The sequence below is a fragment of the Vombatus ursinus genome, unplaced genomic scaffold (assembly GCF_900497805.2).
Source record: "Vombatus ursinus unplaced genomic scaffold, bare-nosed wombat genome assembly UNPS02014813.1, whole genome shotgun sequence".
NCBI classification, from domain to species: Eukaryota; Metazoa; Chordata; class Mammalia; order Diprotodontia; family Vombatidae; genus Vombatus; species Vombatus ursinus.
The window spans coordinates 34147818-34172515 of record NW_020954591.1 but is presented as its reverse complement, the minus strand read 5'-3'; the positions used below and the strand labels follow the sequence as shown (position 1 = coordinate 34172515).

At 37.2% G+C, this 24698-nt stretch overlaps 1 protein-coding gene across 5 annotated transcripts in view; it reads right to left on the bottom strand.

Moving 5' to 3' along the window:
- Positions 1-388: 388 nt before the first annotated feature.
- The window catches only part of CDON (cell adhesion associated, oncogene regulated), a 112910-nt gene continuing 88600 nt past the window's right edge, over positions 389-24698 (bottom strand). For 3 of the 5 annotated variants that reach the window (XM_027835242.1, XM_027835245.1, XM_027835243.1), the window contains 4 exons: positions 22343-22620; positions 19843-19922; positions 5733-5986; positions 389-3544 (listed from right to left, as the gene is read on the bottom strand). In XM_027835242.1, the coding sequence (XP_027691043.1) occupies positions 3381-3544; positions 5733-5986; positions 19843-19922; positions 22343-22620 (776 nt within the window). In that variant the 3' untranslated portion in view covers positions 389-3380. Of the gene's footprint in view, positions 3545-5732; positions 5987-11273; positions 11312-11409; positions 11447-19842; positions 19923-22342; positions 22621-24698 lie in introns of those variants that run through there. The other 2 variants (XM_027835244.1, XM_027835246.1) reach the window with 2 other exon arrangements.

The window sequence follows — 24698 nt, the reverse complement described above, 5'->3', positions numbered from 1 at the left end:
AGACCTCTCTATCATCATTCACTTCCTTTAGCTCTCATGTTACAGTGGCTATGTTGTTCTCATAAGCCCCCCTCGGACACACAGGTATTTGGCTCAAGGCATTTCCCACTTAACTGTCATGTAGCTTGTTCTCAGCTTTTCAATCAGGTATGATAAACTAAGCTAATAAGATGCCTTTGCTTAGGGGTTAAATTTCTATTATTTCATGGGCTTTCTGGATGGAGACTGCTTTAACCCAAAGAAGTAATTCTAATGGTGGGAATTCCAAGAAACAACTGGAGACCAATGAAGAAGATAGCTTGGGGATAGGAGAGGTCATTCAGTACATCTCAAACACAACACAGAGGTAGCACCAGCTGCAGCTGGCTTGACTCTGTGGCTCGGGGAGTGTATCAAAGCAGCAATCTCTTTAATGTAAATCATACCAACAACAACCTCCCCCCCCCCCCCATAATCCACCTGCCAAAACTACATCTTTTAAAATATGTACAATTTCAAAAACAATATTACAACTTTTTGCTTTTTTTTTTTTTAGGAAAATATAACATATTTTTCTATATGATACAAAACATGCACCTCAAAGTCATTGCTTTCAAAGACAGCAACACAGGTGAAACTCAAATATAAAATTTCTCTTCTAGGCAGTACTGTAGCTTGAGTGGATTTGTGACAAGGGATCAACCAGGATTTCATGCTTAGGTCCTTACAGTCTTAATATTATCAAGAATGTAACTCATGTTGGAAGGCTTTCCAAAAAGACCATGATGAAAGTCATTATTTGCTATTTAACCTACCTCCTGCACAATACCTACTACCAGATTCAGTATATAAGTCATACTCAGACAATCTGCATTATATACACCAGGTAATGATATAAGTGATACTATTAGTGTTTGAGTGGAAGGAATAATGGAGGGGAACATGGAGATAAATATTCAAATATAAAATCACAATGAACATGAAAATGACTCTGGGAATAGATGGCACAATATTTTTAAGATCTAACAGTACATATTAAAAAAGTATACAAGGGAGAATCTAATTTTCAGTAATGTGCAAGGAATGAGCAGCAAATAACTAAACAAAACGGCATACAGCTCTACCAATAGAGGATATGAAGCAGTGCTTTTGTTGGTAAAATCAAGGCATCAAATGGGAACAAAGAAAACAGATGGCAGCAAACACTCCAACCAGACCTTTTACAAAATTTGGCCAATAGTGCCAAAGAAAACGACCTCTGTACTGTATCGTTTTATTTCCTGGTGAAATGGTACTAAGGTAGAAGTGAATATAATAGATTGCTCCCAGTAATTTTGGGAGCTGTGCAGGATTTGGAGGCTCACAATGGTCCACTGGTTGGTTAGAACTCACAACTCCTAAACATAAAGGCAATTATATATATATATATATATATAAAATATATATTTTTTATAAATAAAATACAATAAAAAGGACAACACTTAAAACAGTGTCACTAATAACATAAATAAAGCAGTCCATGATGAGATTGTGCTAACAAGGTAGGGTTAAGCACTCTCTTCCTTGCAGGCAAATCCCATCTCCAAACTTAACTCTTTTAAAGCAGTTTATGACCCAAGGCTCAAGCTAACCCACTTCTACTTTTCTGAATCAAATTGACCCCAGTGGCTGCCAACAAGCATTCACTCCACAGCCCTCTAACAATTCTCTAATAACCTATTCTGACAAGATTACACCAGCTTAATTTGAAAACAAAGGGTTTGTTTTCATACTCCAGGTTATCCCCAGCTAGGCACAAGAAGTCAGAGGAGTGCCCATCCCCCACCAAAGCTAAATAATCTGAAGACTATGAAGAATAAATCCAGTATACTGCAAACATGGACGTCTGGAATGTAGAACCTGTCTGTCCAGCAATCCCCAGTGCCCTACTATGAAACTGCAATAATTATTTTCTACTGGAATAAACTCTTGCATAGTGAACAAGGTCAAACAAAACATTTTCACTGGAGCTTCTACTTATAAAATATATAGCCATTTATAGAAATATCTATACATTTGTATAGACAGACATTTAACACATTATTGTGTTTATATATATATGTTGTCATTTCAGGGGAACTAGAGTTTTCCCCCTCCCTTATGACATAAAACTTTGCACAACTTAATTCAACTTAGCAGATATTTATTTAGGGGCTCTGCTGAACAGAGAATACCTTCTGCTTCCCATCCCACCCTTCACCCCCACTCCCTAAGGGATATTCAACTTAAACTAGGAACAACAGGACACAAGAGTTTGACTCAAGCTTGCTATTAAACATGCCTATCACTGATTTTCTTCTTTTTAAACAAGGGAGGGGGAGAAATCTCTCAAAGGCAGCTGTACATGTCCTCTTTACCCAGAGGCAACAGCAACTGAGATTTACAGGCCTTACTGGCTAAAGCTCTAGATGCTTGTTTATTACTATGATGATATCTTTAAAGAATGTGCAGGAAGCAACAAACCACCTGCACCCTCTTTTTTTCCTAACTCAACCTCACCAGTAAGGTTGGTTCCAGATGCCTAACTGTTTTCCTTAAACACCTTTATCTTCTAGGCAATTGTCCATGCAAGGAGTTGGAAAACTTTTAGGCTACAATCCACATAACAGGCTAAAGGATATTCCTCAGGGAGGGGTTAAATTCCTCCCTCCTCTTCTTTAAACGTATGGTCTTCTCTCAAATCCACTTTGTAAAGTTTGGTTTTCTTCCTACCCTTTCAAAATGGCAACCATTTGTGGGGAAAAACCTTGCCTACCTAGAAAGTGCATCCAGAGTTGTGTTTAACTGTAAGAAGAGGGCAAGTTAACTCAGTATTCCAATATCTGCGTGATCAGCACTCTCACAGATCACGTAAGCTAGATCTGCCAGGAAAACGGGTCCCCTTATAAAATAAACTGACTGACTTTAGAACATCCCAGATCGTGCTACAAAAATAACACATCAACTAGACAGCTCTCCATTTGACAACACTGTGACTGGCAACAAACTTCAAAATGCCTGTGCAATAATTGCCCTTAGGCTATAACTGCCAACAGTCAAGATTCTCTGTAGATAGACTCCTCCCATAATTAAAGTTATTGGAAAATGCAGGATGATTCCATTGGCTTTTAGATTCTTTTAAAACTATACAGAACAACACTGTTTTGCGCTGGGAAGGAGAAGGGGATGGGGAAGGGTATTTCTCAAGGCATAAATAATATAAAAAGGCAAACATTTTAAGATACATTCAAACGACATCACTACTCCAAGAAAATAAATAATAACTTTGTCTGTTTTGAATTAATGTCTTTCTTGTAGTCCCTTCCCATGCCCACGTTGTGCAGTTACTGGTTTGAAGTGCGAACAAAGTCACTTGCACACGTTCAGGTTTCCTGGGATTGCCGAAGGTCCCTTGAAGTGTTGTCTACTGTAATATCAGCTGAAGACCAGGCTGTCTTTTCACTACAGTCCCTTGAAAGAGATGGCAAAATAAGGGAGCTCCAACTCAAAACATGATTCTCTGTTTCAGAATGTAGACAGCTGTCTCCTGAAAGGCAAAAGAGCTATAGAAGTATGAAATGACAAAGGCAAATTCTTCAAGGCACCCTCAATAACTCAATTTAAGAATAACAAATGAAGGGACATGTGACATAGACTATTAACTTCAAGCATGGCCATTTAAAATATTTAATCCTAATCCCTCCCATCTTCTACAGCTGGTCAACCTTAGAATCAAACCTACTCTTTCTCTCTAATCTTCAGTTTTCTCTATATCTATTAGTTCCTTTTCTTTTGCCTACAAACACACCCAGGTCTCCCCCAACTTTAAAAACCCCCTACTAGATCATACCATCTCTGTAATTCTCCTCCTCTTCTCCAATGAATTCCTTGAAAAAGTTGTCTACACTAAACGCTTCCACTTCTTTTTCTTTCTTCTAAACTCCAATCTAGCTTCTGACCTCATCATTCAACTGAAACTGCTCTCTTCAAAGTTACCAATGATCTCTTAATTGCCAAATCTAATGGTCTTCACTCTATCCACACTGCAGCATTTGCCATGGTGGATCAGCTTCTCCTTCTGGATACTCTCTCCTCTCTGGGTTTTCATGATCCTCCTTTCTCTCAGCATGTATCTCCTACCTGTCCGAAGGCTCCTTCTCAGTCTCCTTTGCTAAGTCTTTACTTATATCATGTTCATTAACTGTGGATGATGATCTAAGGGTCTATCCTTCTCTACTCTCTCTCTCACTTGATAATTACATCAATTCCCATGGGTTTAACTACCATCTCTATTATGATGATTACCAAAACTACATAGCCCTAATCTCTCCTCTAAGCTTCAGTCCCTCATCACTACTACTTATTGGACAATTTGAACTTTATTGTTCCATAGGCATCACAAATTCAACAAGCCCAAAACCAAACTCATTATGTCCCCAAACTTTCCCAGCTCACTTTATGCTGAACTCTCTTATTACTGTTTAGGTTACCACCATCCTCCCAGTCACCCAGGTTTGCTACCTCAGTGTCATCCTTGACTGCTCTCTCTCAATCATCCCACAGATACAATCCACTGCCAAATCCTGCTATTTCTTGATTTCATAAAATCTGTCACATTATGTCCCTTTCTTGCTATTTACACAGCCACCTCCTAAATCGAGCCCCTCATGACCTCTTGGAATAGCCTTAAAAAAAGTTTCACACTCTCAACTCTCTTCCTACTCTAATCCATCCTCCACACAGCTGCTAGTGATTTCCTAACGTACAAATCTGACCGTGTCACCCCACTCAACACTCCAGGGGCTCCCTATTACCTCTAGCATCAAATATAAATTCTTTTGTTTGGCATTTAAAGCTCTTCACTACCTGAAGCCTTGCTACTTTCTCAATTTTCTTACACATTACTCCCTTGCACACACCCTGCAGTCTTGCCATGCCGGCATCATTGCTGACCGTGTACATGACACACCATCTTGTATCTCTGTGCTCTCTGGCTTTCTCCAGGGCCTGTAATGCCCTCCCTCTTGAAATCCAGCTCCCTGAATCTCTAGATTCCTTCAAACATGACCTCCTGCAGAAGGCCTTCCCCTCTAAGGTTCCTTTCCATCTACTCTGCTGATATCCTGCATATACTATTTATTTATAATCATGTTTCCCTCATTAAAATGCAAGTTCCTTAAAGGCAAGGACTAATTTTTTTGTTTGCTTTGTTTTGCTTTTGCTCTGTATCCAGTGCTTGGCACATAGTAGACTTAATCAGATGTTTGGTGAGTGATTGAACTGGGTGGGGATTAAAAAGAAATACCAACTTTCTGAGGGCATAATCTCAAAAAGTCTCAAGTTAACTACCTTTAAGAAAGGTTACAGAAGCAGGAGCAATACCATTGCCACCATCTGCCTTCTCCCATGAAGTCTTTGGTTCAGGTGGCAACTGAAGTCTACTTAAGTTTATTACTTGTGACCTCATGAGATCACATCCTAACTAGAAGGGCATGCATAATAATGGAGTTTTCAGCAATCAAATTTTACCATTATCTTTCTTTGACAAGAGTATTTGATAGCCCTAGTCCTTTGGGAGGTATTTATAAAGGAGAAAGAATACTATCCTTGAAAGTATGCATCCTTCCAATCAAAAGTTAGTTTCCAGTATATTGCTATATGTCCAAGAATGGTTACAGGAGGTTTCATCTAGAAATTCAAAGTTTGCTTCCCCAGCTCTGCCGAATTCTGCTTACCTTCTGTGCAGTCTGAGTTGATCTGCTTTGTATTTTCCTGACAGCAAGGATGTGGGGTGGATGCTGGTGCCACTTTGTCCTTGATGCCCTCCTCAGGTAATTCACCACATTCTGGGACTGCAGAGGCTAGGCACATGGGTACCATCATATGACTCAGGGGCTTCATCTCTAGGCTATCTGGCTGATAAGGTGCTACCATCGGGATCACAGGAAGGGGACTGTTGCTGAAAGTGCCATTGGTTTTGGTGAAACACCTAAAATATTTAATTCAAAGAAAAGAATTAGAGTTGTGTACAACATGATCTACAGTAAAGGTATTTTCTATGTGTAAAGTATATAAAAGAGAAAGGGCCCAGTGAAACTGGCAAGGGTGAATTCAGTAAGATCGATAACTTCAAAGCCAGTGGCTGTGGGTTTGTGGGCGGCTTTGCCACTTACGACCTGTATAGGCACATCACTTAACCTCTCTAGGCTGCAGTTTCCTCATCTGTAAAATGAGGAGGTGTTGACTGGATAATCTCTCAAGTTTCTTTGAGTTTTAAATCTATGACACTATGAAATTAAGACAGGTTGGCACTTTATAATTACAGTACTAGACTATTAGTTACAAATGTAAAAACATCCATGATTTGAGACACTAAGCAGTCAAAACTCCTAGCTGAAGTCAACTGCAAAAGAAGTGTGAAGTCACTGATCAAATGAGTCAATAATACTCCAACCGCTTAAACATTTGGAACCTTTTAATTGCTTGTCACAAATGCACTCTTTGCCTGAGTTCAACAAGTATCAAACAAGTATGAGAGATGGAAGATGTATGTTGAAGATGTATTGATAAAACTCACTTCTTTCAATTGGTTGTTGTCCTTCATTCTCAAAGAGAACCAAATGACATCGCTATGCTAGAGTCAAGTTATAGTATGTTCAACTGTGGCTGATCAGACCAATACAAGCTTGGAATGCTCTACCACAGGTCATGTGAACATTTGAGGTGGATTCTCTAAATCTGTGCACCTTATGTTTCTTTGGAGTCATTTCAATTCTTCTTTGTTCATAGAGCACAGCAACTTCTTTGATGAGGGTGCTCCACGTTCGGTGGTCCTGTGCCAGTGTCTTCCATGTCACCCAATCAATTCCAAAGTTCTTCAGAGAGATCTGAAGAGTGTCAGTGTTTCACTTCTTCTGACCATCATGTAAGCACTTGCCTTGTGTGAGTTCTCCATAAAATAGTCTTTTGGGTAAGGATACATTTGAATTTCGAACAACATGGCCAGCCCATCAGAGTTGTACTCTCTACAGTAGAGTTTGAATGCTTGGCAGTTTAGTTCAAGAAAGGCCATCAGTGTCTGGTACCTTATCCTGACAGGTGATATTCAGAATCTTCTTAAGATAATTCAAATGGAGGCAATTCAGTTTCTTGGCATGGCACTGGTATACTGTCCAGGTTTCACAGGCATACAGCAATGATGTCAGCACAACAGCTCTGTAGACCTTCAACTCAGTAGTCAGTTTAATACCTATCTCTCCCACACTTTCCTTTGGAGTCCCCCGAACACTGAGCTAGTTTTGGCAACACATGCGTCAACCTCGTTATCAATGTGTACATCCCTGGAAAGTATATTGCCAAGGTGAGTGAACTTATCCACAGTATTCAAAACCTCTCCATTTGCTATAACTGATGGTTCCACATATGGCTGGTGGAGCACCTGTGTTTTCCTGGTGTTCACTGTTAAGCCAAAATTAGCTTAAGCAGCAGAGAATCTATCCATACTTTGTTGCATCTCATCTTCAGAAGCTGCATTGAGTGCATAACCATCTGCGAACAAAAAAAAATCATGTACCAACTCTCCCTCCACTTTGGTCTTGGCACTTCTGTCAATACCATATACAAGGAAGAGGCCTCAGTCATTGGTCAGAGTATAATGAGGCTCCAAGGAGCAGGTCAGAAGCTTCTGATAACAAAAAAGAAAGGATCTGGGGGAAGATGGAACAAAAATACACTGCTCAGGAATCAAGTAATAAGGCGTGAAACCCCTTGGAAGAGACTTGTCAATTGAAATTGTTTTCAGCTCATTTTTGGCAGAATTAATTGCTGAGTTTTACCAGAAGACTGCAAGCTGTCACTTCAGCTCTGGCCTCCTTTTTTTCTGTTGTCTTCCCCTAAGGGATTGTGTTCCATGCTCTTATAAATGGAGGCAGAGGCAGAGTCTGGGGCAATGTAGAGAATTGTTTTAGTACACCTGCTTTTCACTTGGGCATGTGAAATGAAAACCATACAACATACACTAGTGGTGTGTTGGAACCAGGGCCAGGAGGGAAGAAAAATGAGGAATCCTTAGATTGCTTCCCCTCCAACACATTACTGTGGCACATGAAAAATAGGAGGAAGTGAGTCTGGGCAAATGAGGTTAGGCCTTTTCTATTAGTTCAAGTTATGAATGCAGCAAATGGGAAATATGGAGAGATTCCTAGACCTGAAAAACAAAGGATATATCTGTCAGTAAGCCACGTTTTTAATTAAGAATTCCAAATTTAATTCAAGTAAAAAAAACACACTCACCCTTAATGGAATCCAGGAACTCAGGCGAGTTGTCTGAAATACAAAAATTTTGTCAGGCACTTGTATGTGGAACACAATTGCAGTCTAAAGTAGGATAACTGCAATTTTAATTCCTGAATAATACACAATAAAAATCCATATGAGATTTAAATGACCTGAGGGCCTGAAGCTAACCCCAATATCCACTTACACTATCTTCTTCTTGAGATGAGAGGCTGGCAAACACAAATAAATTGTTTTCCCCAAACCAGATGAGCTGTCTGTATTTATTGTTCTTCCCCAACTGTCCCTCATGCCTGGGATTCTCTCTCCTCTAGCCTCCCTGGCTATAAGTCTTAGCTAAAATCCCATCTTCTCTAAGAAGCTTTTCCTCATTCCCCTTAATGTTAGTGCCTTCCCTCTGCTGACTATCTCCAATTTATCCTGTATACATAATTTTTATAGGCAGTTATTTGTATGGTGTCTCCCTCATTAGACTCTGAGCTCCTTAAGACCAGGGACAGGTTTGTTGTTGGTTTTTTTTTTGTTTGTTTGTTTTTTTGCCTTATTATATACTACGCATATGATTTTATACATATGAAATTTGATAAGGAAGAAAAGATTTGAAACAATTTCACAACACCTATTTCTATGGGTGACCCAATATGATTCTCTGCCTACATTACTGACATATAAACTGACCATAAGAATTCCAGATCATTAAGCTGAGATTTCTGTTTTGAGGTGTCAAATAAAGCATTGAACAATATGTGGTCAGGGGATCTGGGATCCAGCCTGGCTCTGATACTAACCAGCTTGCAATCCTGGACAAGCTACTTAACCTTTCTTGACTCTTTCCTCAATTATATATTCTAAAAGCAATGAAAAGAAAAAGAACATATAAGCTTGACTCTCTCTGGTAAAAGTTAACTACACTAGATATCACTAAACCACAGGCACCACCAGTAAAATAGTCAAAGGAAATGAGCTAATAGGAAAAAAAAACAGATAAACTACCATTTACGTCAGCTCAAACTGAAAGCACGGGTGAACCTTTGCTAAAGGTTCCTGAAAGAAAGCCTCCCAGTTACACAGAGTAGGGTCTTGTAGCATTGTACATTTGGAGGATGGAATTTATCTTACGTTTCCAACAAGGAATTCAAATCAAGGAATAAAGATAATTGTAGATGTCCCAAAATAGAATGGGCTAAAGGATGGTAAACTTGATAGGATTCATGCCTTGGGTCTTCACTGGACTAGACGATCTCTCCCTTTCTAAGTCTATGAACTAGACTTAGAAACTATAAAATTAGGCCTATGGCACAACACTACTTGAATTACGTCCTGGCATACCCAAGGTGAAAATTATCAGTGGAGACAAACAGATGGCATAGGACTAAGTTTATTTTCTTTTTTTGATATGATTATTACATTGATAAATCAGGGAATGATGTGTGAAAGGTGGAGAGATGTGGGCTAGATGAAAACAGAGTTCAGTGGTTTCAGAATTCAATGACTACGTGGATTCAAAGAGTAATCATTAATGGCTGGATGTCAAATTGGAAAGGGTCTGCAGTTGAGTGCCTCAGGGATACATGCTTATCAGGTTATATGCTTCACCCTATGCTACTTAATATTTTATCTATAACTTGGTACTCAATGAGTATAGCCTGGCAAACTAGTTTCAGTTAAGTGTACATCAACTGTAGAGAACTTACACTTGCAATTAGATGTATGAATCTTCTCACTAATAAATAGTATGGTATGGCAGTGGTGTTAAACTTAAATAGAAACTGAGTCACTAAATCGTACATAAGGATCAATATGAGCCACATATTGACTTAGAAAATGATGTGTTAACATTATCTATGTTTTACTGTATTTTTAATTATTTTGTTAAATATTCCCTGATTATGTTTTAATCTGGTTCTGGCTATATTCAGAGTATTGTGCTGCGTGTTTTATATCTTTACTGTTTCATACACAAAAAAAGTTTGTGAATCACTGGCATAGATGGAGGACAGGTATACAGGATTTATAGTCAACATGCTGATTACAAAGTCAGGATTCCAAAATCATCAGTAGGCCAGAATGGTGGGTTAAATCTAATAAGATTAAATTTATACAGACAAATGAAAAGTCTGACATGGGTTAAATTATCAACTTTGCAAGTATAAGAAAGAGAGCGCTATGGCTAGGAAGCAATCTTTTTGAAAAAACAGGTGGGAGCTTCAGCATTCAGTTCTGGGTACCACATTTTAGGGAGGACACTTACCAGGTTGACAATGTCCTAGAGAAAGGTACTCAGGATACTGAACAATTTGAGATGGAGCCTTATAAGAATAAATTGAAGGAAATGGAGATATTAGCTTGGAGAAGAGGCAATGAGGTAGACGTGGAGAGACATAACAGGTACTTTAAGAGCTATGATCAGTCAGTCAGTCAACATTCATTAAGTACCTACCAGGTACCTATGTACCAGGACACAAAAAGAGGCAAAAGACAGTAGCTCTGTCCTAGACAGGAAAAGCTAGACTTGTTCCACTTGGCTGCAGAGGGCAGAACTATGAGAAGTGGATGGAAGCTGCAAAAAAAACCAGCTTTAGGCTTCATACATGGAAAAACCTTCTGAACAACTAGTGTTCTGTGAAGTGCAAAGACACAGAACGAACTGCTGTGTTTCTGCAACACTATTTTTTGTTTCTTTTTAATGGAGGAAACATGAAAATATAGAAAGGTACTAGAACGACATGAACCTAAACTGCAACAACAACATCTATCATAAAGAAAAGGTTTGTTTGTTTTTTTGAAGCAGTGAAACCTTTAATATGTTTCCCACAGGAAGAGGGTGTGGAACTCGAGATGAGCACACACACCCTACAGAAACAAGAACAAACCTTACATCCCTTTTCCCGGCCACAAGTCCCTCCTAACTGACTTTCATAGGTAGAAGTCAGCACAGGTCACAGACAGGAAAGTTTTAATTAAGTAAAAATTATATTTGCCACAATTTCAAAGATGTCTGGGAAATCAGTTTAGCCATCTGAAAAAAACAAATATTTAGATTAAATGATGTCTTTTAAAGGGTTTACAATTAATGAAAGCTCAAATTTTTGACATTTCAGCAGAATAAGGACTCACCTGACAATTGGGATGCTTTTAATCTTCTTTATTGATTCTTGCATTAAAAATAAAGGACCAAATTGGAGATTTAGAAATGAAGTCCTAAGAATAGCCTAAAGCTTGGTTGTAAAATATTCTTGTCAGGTAATAAAGATAAAGTTTAACTGTCTAGAACTAAAAAGGGCCATATAAGACTTGAAAGCTCCTGGGAAACTACAATGCATGAAAAGTATTTTATAAAATAGACATTAATACGTAATAAAAAAAGAAAAACATAATAAACAAATTTTAAATGAAATTATCTACATGTGTAGCAACAGTAAAGTCCAACTCAAATTATGATATATTCTCTTTTTTTTTTTTGATACATTCTCTTAAGAACCATCTTATGGTATTACTGTTTCCTCCCCTTGGGAATAAGCATATTGCTCTTCTGAATAATAGAAGGTCTTCTCTGGATAACTTGACTCAGATACTTCAAATGACTTCAACTCAATGTTCAACATGTTAAATAAAAATGGATTTCAAATCATTCAATTTCCTGAGCTGTAAATATACAGGCACTCAAATAAACATTAATTTATTTAAATAATATGAAACAAACCAAGTCCCTTTCAAATTCAATTTCAGTTGTGTTAATGTATCAAGATAAAATAATGATATTTATAGTTCACACACTAGATTCAGACACAGAAGAATTTACTGAAGGAAAAAAATTTATGTTTTGAATATATATGGTTAATTTTTTTTTAAATTAAGTGCAACCAACATGAGAAAATAATTCCTTTGCTAATATGGGTTTAAATCTATTAAAAGCCTAAAAGAGTCCTTATTTTCTGAGAACAACCACATAATCACCAAAATATTATACCTATGACAACCTGAAAGAACCAAATTAATAAGTAGTGTAAGAATGAATTGTACACACAAATCTGCATAGTACATCACATCCAGGTTCAAAAAGTTATTCCCACTGCATACATTTTACATACAGTTTACAAAATACAGTTTGTAAAGGCCCTCTAGCCTAAGCAATTGCTGTGTTACTGGCTTTATAGTTGGGAGTTTTCTTCAAAATGGTTCTGGTTCAAAGAAATGACTCACCTTAATCCTAAATTTTACAAAATTAGATAAACTGAACCCTGTGCATCTTGCCACAGACACAAAATCTGAGGTTATTTGGACAAGAGAATTCAGGTGGTTAGTCACTAGGCTCAAAATACTACTCAGTAAACAGGAGAGGTCTGTTTTACTACCTGCAAGGCAGGAAAATGACTCAAGGTCTACTAGGGCTTCACGCTAAATAGGAAAATACTCCCCATATCCTATCCTCTCTGAACAGAAAGTTTTGTGTCATTCATTATCAGGATTATGAACTAGGAAATTAGAGAATCTATACAAGGCACTTGGGTACTTGCTCAAGTATAGTATCAAATATCCTCAAAAGACTAGTTATACCTCTTAAATCTCTTCTGAATCAAGTAATCTATGGTTGAAAATATAATGAAAGTAAGGATTTATTGAACACCTACATACAGACAACATTATTAAGCATACAAATAATTTAAAATTTATCTATGACATCTCTCCCATCAAATGACAAATTCCTTTCAGGGTATGGACCATGTATCCATCTAAGTCCTTGACACTTAATAAAACACTGTGTATTTATTATTTATTTACTGAGTATATTCTCAATTCCTTATTTAAAACTGTCTTATCTTGGAGATATCTTAAACCTACACAACTAAAACTGAACTAATTATCTTTCCCCAAAAACACCTTTCTTCTGGACTTCCCTATTCCTGTTGAAGGCATCACCATTCTTCCAGTGTCTTAGGTTCATAATCTCAGCATTATCCTGGATTCCTCACATTTCTGCACTCTACATACGTCATCAGTTGCCAAATCTTGCCATTCCTACCCCCATATCATTTCTTTCATATGACCCCTTACCCTTAACTCACATAACTACCACCTTAGTTCAGGGTCCCATCACCCCTCACATCAAGATTATTATAGTAGCCTCCAAAATAGCTTCCCTGCCTCAGGTTTCTTTTATTCAAGTCCATCCTACACACTACAGCCAAAGTAATTTTCTTTTCTTTTTTTTTTTCTGGCTGGGCAATGGGATTAAGTAACTTGCCCAGGATCACACAGCTAGTAAGTGTTATGTGTCTGAGGCTGGATTTGAACTCGGGTCCTCCTGAATCCCGGGCCAGTGCTCTATCTACTGCACCACCTAGCTGCCTCCAAAGTAATTTTCCTTAGATTGGTAGATATAGTATTTGTTAAGAGCTTACACTCTGGTAAGTGCCAAGAACACAAATTACAAGCAAAAGGATAGTCCTTTCCCTCAAGAATCTTACATTTTAATGGAGGAAGATAATATATAAAAGGGAGATGAAACATGAAGGCTGGGGAAAGGTACTCACATGAGGGCAAGGTATAAAAGTCTGGCCTAGGCATTTTCTCAAATATAGGTTCCATATGGGAACTCGCCAACTGGAGGAGAGGGCTACAAGGACACTGGTACATCTAGGGTGAGAAGGTAGTTGTAATAAGGATGGGAAAGTCCAAAGAGAGTCAGGAGTAGAACTGGGAGCAAAATGAACCAAAAGTACAGAACTCTCCTACTCAATAAATTCCAGTGGCTTCCCATTACCTCTAGGATACTCCTCTGTTTAGCTTTTAAAGCCCTACACAACCTAGCTATAATCTGTCTGCCTAGTCTTAGTGGATATTACTTCCCTTCCCACACACTGTGACTCAGCCAAACTGGTCTCCTCTCTGTCACTGACAATCTTCCACCCTCTGTCTCTGTGACTTTGTACTTACTGTCTCCCATTCCTGGAATATACTCCCTTCTTACCTGTACCTTACAGAATCTCGCTTTTCCTTTAAGATGTACCACAGACACAATCTTCTGCATGAAGCCTTTCCCAATGTCCTGACAAACTACCTTGTATTTAACTATTTCATATATATATGTATATACATACACACATACCCATACATACATATATATACATATACACATATACACACACATATATACATATACACACATATATTTATCTACTTATTAACTTTATTATTATACTTTCTCTCGTGCTTTCTCTCTCTGTGTGCATATATATTTTTATATGTACATCTTGTCTCCCTCATTCAAATGTAAACTCCCTGAGAGTAGGAATTGTTTTATTTTTTGTATTTGTATTCTCAATGCCAAGCACAGAGCCTTATACATCGTAGGCATTTGGTAAATAATTGCTGATTGATTGGGTAGATTTGTTCTTTTTTCCCTATAGATGTTATAAGAAAACTGTTATATGAGCTGGTTGAAATCAACAAGCATTTCAACCAAAAAGCATTTATTTAAGTAGCTATTATATATCAGATGTTATGCTAGGTGCTCAGGATATAAGTGCAAAAGTGAGATAATCCAGGGGCAGCTAGGTGGCGCAGTGGATACAGCACTGGCCTTGGAGTCAGGAAGACCTGAGTTCAAATCCAGCCTCAGACACCTGACACTTACTAGCTGTGTGACCCTGGGCAAGTCACTCAACCCCATTGCCTAACCTCTCCCCCCAAAAAAGTGATACAATCCCTAACTTCAGAAGGCTTACATTTTAACAGGAAAATACAGACTGTTCACACATAAGAATATCCACACATAAGACACAAAATAAATATACAGTGATGGGGGCAGGGGAGAACATGCACCTGATGAAGAGAGAAAGACCTGACAAAGGAAATGGCACTCGAGCCAGGAAGCAAGGGTATTTGAGGGGACATCAACATGTTAAGCTGAGGTCCCCAAGGCTGGATTTTGGGAAGAGAAGACTGGGAGCCAGATACTGAACTTGGCTCTCAAGGTGATTTTTCTAAGTATAGGTCCAATGTTGTTATCCTCCCACTCAATAAACTTCAGTGGCACCCTATCACCTTTAGGATAAAATATGAAATCCTTTGTTTGGCATTTAAAGCTCCCTCTCCTCACCTTTCCTATCTTCTTATATCCTATTCTCCTTCATATGCTCTTTGATCCAGTGACACTGGCCTCCTTGCTGTTCTTTGAAAAGATATTCTATATCCAATTCCAAGCATTTCATTGGCTGCTTCTCATGCATGGAATGCTCTCCCTCCTCATCTTTGCCTCCCCCTTGCTCTTAATTCTAGCGACTCTGCTTTGTTGATTATTTCCTATTTATCCTCTACGTAACTTTTGCCTTTCTTTGTATCTCCAGTGCTTAGCACACTAGCACATAGCAGGAAATATATGTTTCTAAACTAAATATATGTTTATCGACACTGACACGTGTTTCCTTTAAGCATACACAGTCCAATAAGACAATGACTTTTTGGGGCTGCCATTACAGAGAAATTTGAATATCATTTGTTGTTCATGTTTTCCAAGACACTATTTTCTTGCAAGTCTGTTTATGCTTCACTTTTACTATCAGCAATGCTGCTTGCTTTTTCTCAGATGAATTCTATACATTTTTCCAAGCTGATTTTTGCTTGGTCATTTCCTGTACTTTTCTAACCTCTATAGGAAGCCTGATGTAATTTCTTCCTCCTTCCTGATGGGAGCTCCCAATTCAGTTATCATCTGTGAATTTCATTAGTGTTCTGTTTACTCTCTTTTCCAGATTATCAAGGATGATGTTAAATGTGACCAGAACAGCATCAATCCCATGGCTCCAACCATCCATGCAGCTGAAAAACAAAACTTAGCTTGTGTGTCCTGGACTACTTTATTACATTCCAGAGTAAGGAAGAGGTAAAGAGGAAGGGGGGAAGAAGGGGGAAAGAAGAAAAGAAAGAGATTACTGGAGGAGGCATCAGATTTTTTTTTTAAACAAAAGCTCTGATTAACCTTACGCTGCCAAAATAACAAAAGAACTCGAAAAAGGTTATTTGTTCAAACCATGACTCCTGTCTGAGAGATAGCTATTTGCAAAGTTACATTTATACTGGTATATATGTATATTATACTCTGACCAAATATGTTATTGCACATTTCTCTTAGGGATTTATTTTTAAGTGTTAATATTAACTAAACAGAACTATCCCTTAAAAATAAGCCACATCCATAATGCTGACCAAATCTCTGTGTTTAAACATAGCTCCCTTACAGCTTGCCACATAAGAGTACTATCCTTTTTTACCTAACCCTAAATATCCAACATTCAAGTTAGAATACCTTAGAGGCAAAGGTGGTATTTTCATTCTTGCTGCCTGTTGAAGTCAAGGGATTCAGAAGAGAAAGAGATTTGGGAAGGCAACAAGTAGTTAAGAAAATGGTGCATATTAAAAAAAAAAGGATTTGGTTTTCTGGACCACAATTTAAAATATAGAAATGACAGATTCTTGGCCCAGAGATGCAGTACACCTAACAAATGTAAAAGGTAATAATGTTTTTGCTTGAAGTCTTGCAAATTAATCAAAAAAAGATTATAAAATGAAAAGGAAGGTGGAAAGAAAAAACTGCTTTTTATCAATCAAAGGACAAGCCTTTATTGCCGACTGCGTGTATGCTAGGCAAAGACATAAATAAAACAGTCCCGGACATCAAGGAGCTTATATCTTACAGAAGACATGTGTACACATCTAAGTATATAGAAAATAAAGACAAGGTAATTTGGGAGAGTAGGCACTCACTATCAGGTAGAGTGATCAGGAAAGGCTTCATGTAGGATGCAGCATTCGAACTGAACTTTAAAGGAAACTACAGATTCTAAAAGGAAGAGGAGAGGAGGGAGAACATTTCGGGCATGCAGACAGAATGTCCTATATGAATAATAGCAAGAAAGCCAGTGTGGATGGACCAGAAAGTACATAAATTGGAGGAATGTATAAAAAGGCTAGATACACAGGGTGGGCCAGGATAGGAAAGGCTTTAAATGTCAAACAGACAAGTTTGCATTTGACCCTAGAGAAAATAAGGAGCCACTGGAACTTACCCCATAAGGGAATGACATAGTCAGACTATTTATATGTTAGGAATATCACTTTGACAGCACTGTGAAGGATGGTCTAGAGAAAGGAGACCAATTAAGAGACTCTTACAATAATCCAGGGAAGAGGTGATGAGTTCCTCAGCTAAGGTGGTGGCTGGTTGAGTAGCTGTGAGAAATGTTGTAGAGATAGAATCTATAAGACTGAGTAACTGATTGGATATGTTGGGTAGTAAGAAGTTAGAGGAGTCCAGGATGACTCCAAGTTGTAAGCCTGACTAACTGGGAAGAAGGTGGTATCCTCAATACAAAAAGAGAGGTAGACTGCTGCTGTAAGATAGCAAATTTGGTTTTGGACATGCTGAATTTGAGTTTCCTATAGGAGACATAGTTTGAAATGTCCAAGAGGTAGCTAGTGGTGAGGAACTGGAACTCAGTAAAGAATTGAGGGCTGGCTATACAGATCTGGGAGATGATAATTAAAACCAAAGGAGCTAATGAGGTTATGGTGTTAGAAGACTGAAAAGAAATAATCAAATGCCAGAGAGGAGAACCAAGAAAGGGTGCTGTTATATAAACTCAGGTGTGCAGATAGCGGGGGTGGTCAACATCATCAAAGTAAGGTCAATAAATATGAGGATAAGTAAGGCCATTGGATATGGCAATAGAGAAATCATTTGGAGACAGCAGTGTCAGCTGAGGGATGAGTTCAAACCAAGGAGCAGGCAGGAGGAAAACCAAAAAAAATCAGTGTCTCTGAAGTCAAGGGAAAACAGAGTATCCAAAAGGGAAACAGTGTCATCTGCAGAAAGGCCAAAAAGGAAGAAGATTAAAAAAAGATCATCTGTTTACAAATAGTAGAATGATGCCCCATCTGTGTTCAGATGCAACAAATAATAAAATAATCATCATCCCAAATTAAAATGAACAAAGGGCAACAAGTTGGTTTTAAAACAAATTCATTATTTTGAATTTTCTTTTTACATGGTCACTAAGCAATATGAATAAACTACCATTTGCTTGGTACCATGCAGCTAGAAGGCACAATGGATAGAGCACAGGCCTGAAGTCAGGAAATATGACTATTCTGCACAACATCATTACAGATTTAAATGCCAGAGTTATTACAGACCTAAATAAGGAACAAGCACGTCATGTCAAAGAATGCAAAACAACATAGACAGATGAATCCTGCCAACATAAAAAATGAGCATATGCACTAATGGCCAGGGGCAGGCACAGTGGATAGAGAGCTGGGCCTAGCGTCAGAAGACCTGAGTTCAAATCTGATCTCAGACACTTACTAGTTGTGTGACCCTGGGCAAGTCACTTAACCCTTTTTGCCTCAGTTTCCACATCTGCAAAATGAGCTAGAGAAGGAATTGGTAAACCACTCCAGTATCTTTGCCAAGGAAACCCCAAATGGGGTCACAAAGAGTCAGACATAACAGAAATGACTGAACAACAACATTAATGGCCACAGGGTGTCATAAAATCATAAGCCATAAAGCCTCCTTGGCATGTAACACGCTCCCCTTTAACCCCAATATGTGCTGATAAATATATTAAAATCTTTTTTTAAGATAAGGGCATAATTTAGTATTTTTATAACTTAACAGAGACAACTTTTATATCTGCAAAGCATTCTGGAAATACAAGGAGGATAGACAGTGTTGCACAGGTAAAGAAGCATCGGACTTTTAATCAGGAGAAACCTAGGTTGGAACCTTCTCTTCGACAGTTAATGGCTGTGCACGAGTCACTTAACCTCTGAGCATGGCTTCTCATCTGTAAAACCAGAGCCATCACAAAGATCACATAGGAGAGTGTTTGTAAAAGTGCTTTGTAAACGCTAGCTACTAGGAATGGCGCTTTACAAGAAATCTTTTGTAGAACAACACTGCCAAGCACTTTATGGCAAACTTATCTCATATATCATAAGACACAGCAAAATTCTAGTAGGACAAAAACTTGGTAAGCCTCTTGGAGATGGCTATAATGAAACCTGACCAAGGTTAACATTTTCATCACTAGGGGAGTTGTATAGCAAATCAATTGAAAAGAAAGTAAAAAGATGTTCCTTATCTTAAAGTTGTTCATTTGAAAGTTTTTTTAACATTACTTTAAGGTGATTCTGTAACAAAACTTTCATCAGTATACTATGAGGAATGAAGTCCAGTCCACTTATCTTCACAAAACATACGCGAGATAAAAAAACAGACAGTATCAGATGAAAAAAGATAATAATTTTCATTCCAATACCATTTTTAACCTAAAGATTTTTAATAGCTTATTGATAATAGGGCAATTAATATTCTCATACTATTCCTGGAGAAACCGAGGCATATGAAGTTAAGGTTTTCAGGAAGGAAAAACACAATGGGTCAGGACTTGATCACTGTAGTTCCTCAAAAGTCTCCACCATCAAAGGAAAATAAACTCTAGACTCTATATTCATATTTATGTGTACACATTCACACTCATTTACCTATTGTTGTTTCTACAATTTCGGCAATTGACACACTCCAAAGGGTCAGTCTGGGGTACTGCTGTATACATTCCACCGCTCTTGGTAAGGGACACAAGTTGAAGGCAAGAGGAAGAAATGAAAAAAGAAGATAAGTCATTAGCTCAAATGACCCCTATCTACAAAACAGATTTATGGTAAATAGATGTATACCATAAGACAGATTTTAACAGTGACACTTGGTAATCACACAAAAATCACCTTCACTGTCTTCATGGCTAAAATTTTACAAAGTGGCATACTTCTACATGATACTAAAATACTACTCCACAGAATTAAATGGAGTATTTTCCCAAGTAGTGTGAACTCATAAAAAAGTAAATAAGTACAAGGTAGAATATAATCATATCTCTTCCCTGCTTTGAATCTAATGTGGCCAAAATACATTTAATATGCACTTTATATAAATGGTACCCTAATTCTACTTTTCAACCATACATGAAAGAATTTCATGGGATCCCAGCTGAGAGAGACAGGGTGTAAAGCCTGTTCATCTGATGTCACAAGATAAAACCTATCTTCATTTTCCTATAATTATTATGATTAGGTTGGTTCCCTTGACTATAGTGAGCTTTGAAATACGTTATATTTTTCCAGATGGATTAGATTCCTAGCCAGCAATGACTTGAAGGAGAGTATAATATTTTGGTGTTGCTTTTGGCAGAAACCACCCGGCAATTAAGCAAAACAACCAGATTAACACATACCTCATTGTGAAATGCTTACTTGACATTCATGACAGCAAGACTGGGAATTGCTTCTAAGAGGTGGACTACACTTAAAGCTAGAATTTTGCTCTGTGATGAAAAAGTCAAACTGACATGGAGAAACAATGGAAGAGGCTAAACAACACTACTCAGATCAAGCCTTAAAGGCCGGGAAAAGTTCAAACACAATACTTCTCATTTCTACTTGCCTCAGAAATGGCAAAGTCCAAGTAAAAGGCCCCAGAATTTTTCTCAGAGGCACAGGGCCTCTAAATCAACCAGAAGCAGGAATTACTTTTTAAAAATGTGGGAGAGAATCATCTTATATTCTTTTCAGACTGCCTATGCAAATTTATAAGAGCTTCATAAAATGAAATTAACCATTTACATTATCACGGCTCCTAAACTTTCAAAATGTTACTACATTGATAAGTCACTGCTAATTTATAAATACATGTATGTAATATGTATGTGTATATGTAAATGTACTTTCCTATCTGAAAATGTAAGAATTTACAAAATAAAGGGGAAAAAAATCTCCAAGAAATCTAAAGAGTTTGAATCAAAGATACAGACCTCTAAGGAAATACATCTAGTGCAGCAACTACTACATAAATAGCAATGTATTATTCCAAAACCCCAAACTACTTGGGTTTAATTACTAACGCAAACAACAGCCCCATTTTCCTTATGGAAACAGCATGTGATACTCAAACTTTCAAGCTATCTTCTTCAGTTTTCTTGGGCAATTTTCAGTGGTTTTGACTAGGAACAAAAAGTGACAAAAAACTTGGTAATTCTGGAAATAAGCCATCTGTTTCCACATGCCATAGTAAAATCACTATTCCCTTTGAGAAATGAGATACATTTAGGCAAATTAAATATTTTTCAAAAGCACACAAAGGCTAGGTAACATATCTGTGGTTTTAAAAAAAGATATTTAAGCAAATATATAATTTCAAAGCCTAAAACAAAGCTTCATTAAAACAGAATTTTATTTTTTGTTAGATTTAAAGTTTGGAAAAAAAAAACCCTTCTATCTCCTCAAAATTTTGCTTGGTGTAGTTTATAACAAAATCACCAATATTACTTCCACTTAAAAGAGTAATATGGGAAATATATGAATGCTTAGTTCAAGCAACTGTCGTAAATTTTCTGACAAAATGGAAAATATGGATTCATGACAGGTAATGATATAAATCTAATTTTTTAACAAAGAAAACAGGAACGCTTACCCAGAATTCATATAAAATTTAACAGTTATCTTACTCAAATTTTTAATACCAAAGTAGATCAAACATCACTAAAAGAAAGCTGCTTTACAACTGTTTCTTTCCTTACAGATGGATGTCACTCAGGAGTATGATATGATAATATGTTATATAGGAATTAAGAAAAAGTAGGTGAAACATGTTTATTGGCCTGGTCTGTGTCCAATAAGATTTTTGCTGAGTATCAAGAATAAACTCCAAAATCTATTCTGTAGAGTTGTTCTAGATTAAATGTTAATTACTAAATACAAATAAGTTAACTCATGATAACATGTACCTAACAATTTAAAACTAAAACTAGAATTATAAAGGAGAAAACAATGACTACCCTGGATCGAAGATTACTCTACTACCAATGGTACATTCCACTCAACATACAGTGCACTTTCATGGCCAAAAGCAAGATATGCTGACCCTTTTTCTATACCTTGGCACCTTGCTGTCCATAGAAGGTTTTTTTCGTATAAGTGGAAAGTCTCTTACATTCACTAAGTGGTGAGGATGCTCATATTCCACATGAGTTCTGGTAAGGGAGTTGTGGCCAGGGTAATGTCCTCCATTTACATTTCCATTCATGATTCCATTGACTCCACTGGGAACTTTATGGTGGAGATGTGGGCAGCCACTGCTGAGGGTTCCATTGCTGATAAAACTTCCATGGACACTGCCATTTATTCGACTTGTGCCAGGCAGAGTGGTATATTCCATCACTGGTCCATTAATATCTGAGCCCTGATAGAGGTATCCTGGTGGGTCATATTCTGTCAAGAGAATGTGAGGGAGAAAAAAAGTAAGATGCTGAAAGGGGTATCAGTAAGTTTTATAGATGAAACTGAGTAACCAATCAGAATTTGTATTTATTCACTTTATATTTATGCGGTATAAATCTCCATATATACTTCCTTCTTCTCCCCTAGAATGTTTACTCCATGTGAGAAAGGATTGTAACATTCTTTGTACTTATATTCACAATGCCTAGCACACAGAAGACACAATAAGTATTTGTTGATTGACCTAGAATACAAATACTAACCTATTATTTGCTTAGCATCTAATTTCTCCATGATAAAAGAATGCAAAGGAAACCTTAAAAATAAATAATAGTACTCTATAAGCTATTGCTTCAAAGTTCTACTATTTGGGAGACAGAACTCTGAACAAATCATCACTGTTTATTACTTCCATTATATCCTGTGGAAGGAGCTCTGAATCCTCTTGAATCAACTTTGAGTTTCTTGATGGAAAGAAGAATTACATAAAAGGCTCAAAAGAAAAATTGTGAATTTGTCCAGGCATTCTAGAAAGCAATTTGGAACAATGCCCAAAAAGTCACAAAAATGCACATACATTTTGAGTATATAATATCACCACTAAGAACAGACCCTCTCCACTCAAAAAGTACAAATAAGAAGGACCCAGTCACAAAAAGAAATTGTAGCAGCTCCTTTCATAGAAGCAAAAAATAAAAACTAAAGAGGTGTCTACCTAATGGGGAATAGTTGAACAAACTGTGGTATATGACTATAATGGAATATTATTGAATCATAAGAAATTACAAAGTGGACAGTTTCAGAGTTTCTATGAACTGATGCAGAGTGAAGACAAGAAGAACTAGGAAACAATTTATACATGACATTATGAAGAAAAATTCTGAAAGCCTTGAGAACTCTGATCAATGCAATGATAACCCATGATTCCAGAGGACTACAGATGAAGCGTAATATCTATCTCCTGCCAGACAGCTGATGAACTTAAAATGCAGAATGACACATACATTTCTGATGTGAAAATTAATTTCACTTGACCATGCATATTTGTTATGAGGGTTTTCTTTTCTTTTCTTTTCGTTTCTTTTTTTTTTATTGTTCAATGGGGAGGGGGAGAAAATACTTGTTGACTGGAAAAATTCATTGGAAAATTAATTTTTTTCAAAAAAGGAAAAAAAGCACTTTTATATTTACAAATTAGATATCAGGGAGAAGTTATCTATCCATTTCCTAATAGTTTATTTACATACCTCCTTGAATATTGTAACTAGTTTAGAGAAAGGACAAAAAAATCTAAGATAAGAGAATCATCCTCTTCTCTGTTAAAGAAATAAGTTAAAAAAGAAAATGATAAATAATTTTAATTTCTAGTGGCACATGTACCAGAAGCAAGAAATGGATAAGCAGATATTTCCTGGAAAGAATGACATCTGAATATCCCATGACCTAGTATTTGGTTTCTGAGAAACCCTTCAATGGCATTAATACTACTATAAAACCTTCACTAATGTATTACTATGTCTTAAAAGGAATATGTCATGACTTCACATATATAATTGATATCATATTGCCTGCCTTTTGAAGGAGTAGGGGAGAGGCAAGAGGGAAAGAGAATTTAAAACTCAAAATGTTTAAAAATTATTGTTAAAATTTTTTTACATATAATTGGGAAATGTTTAACAAAATATATATGGATATATAGATGTGTGTATGCATATATACATACACATGTACATATATATATATTAAAAGGAAATGTTACTTCACACTAATCTGCTATTGTTGTTCATCCTTCATTTTCAGAGGACCAATAACATCACAGGTTGATGTCTTGACTTGCTCTTGAATTGGATTTAAGTGAGGCAGAGTTACACAAAGTCATCAGCATCACTTTCTCTTCCTGAGTCATTGAAGTTCAGTGGCAAGACAAATGTAAGAATGACTGGCAATGGCCTGGGATGCAGTGAATGACCTTGGTGTCTTCAATGTCTGACCAAGCTCTAAGTGCTTCAGAGTGCCTGCTTTAGCCACCTTTGTGGCTGTTGGAACAAATTGTTCTCATCCACCCATTC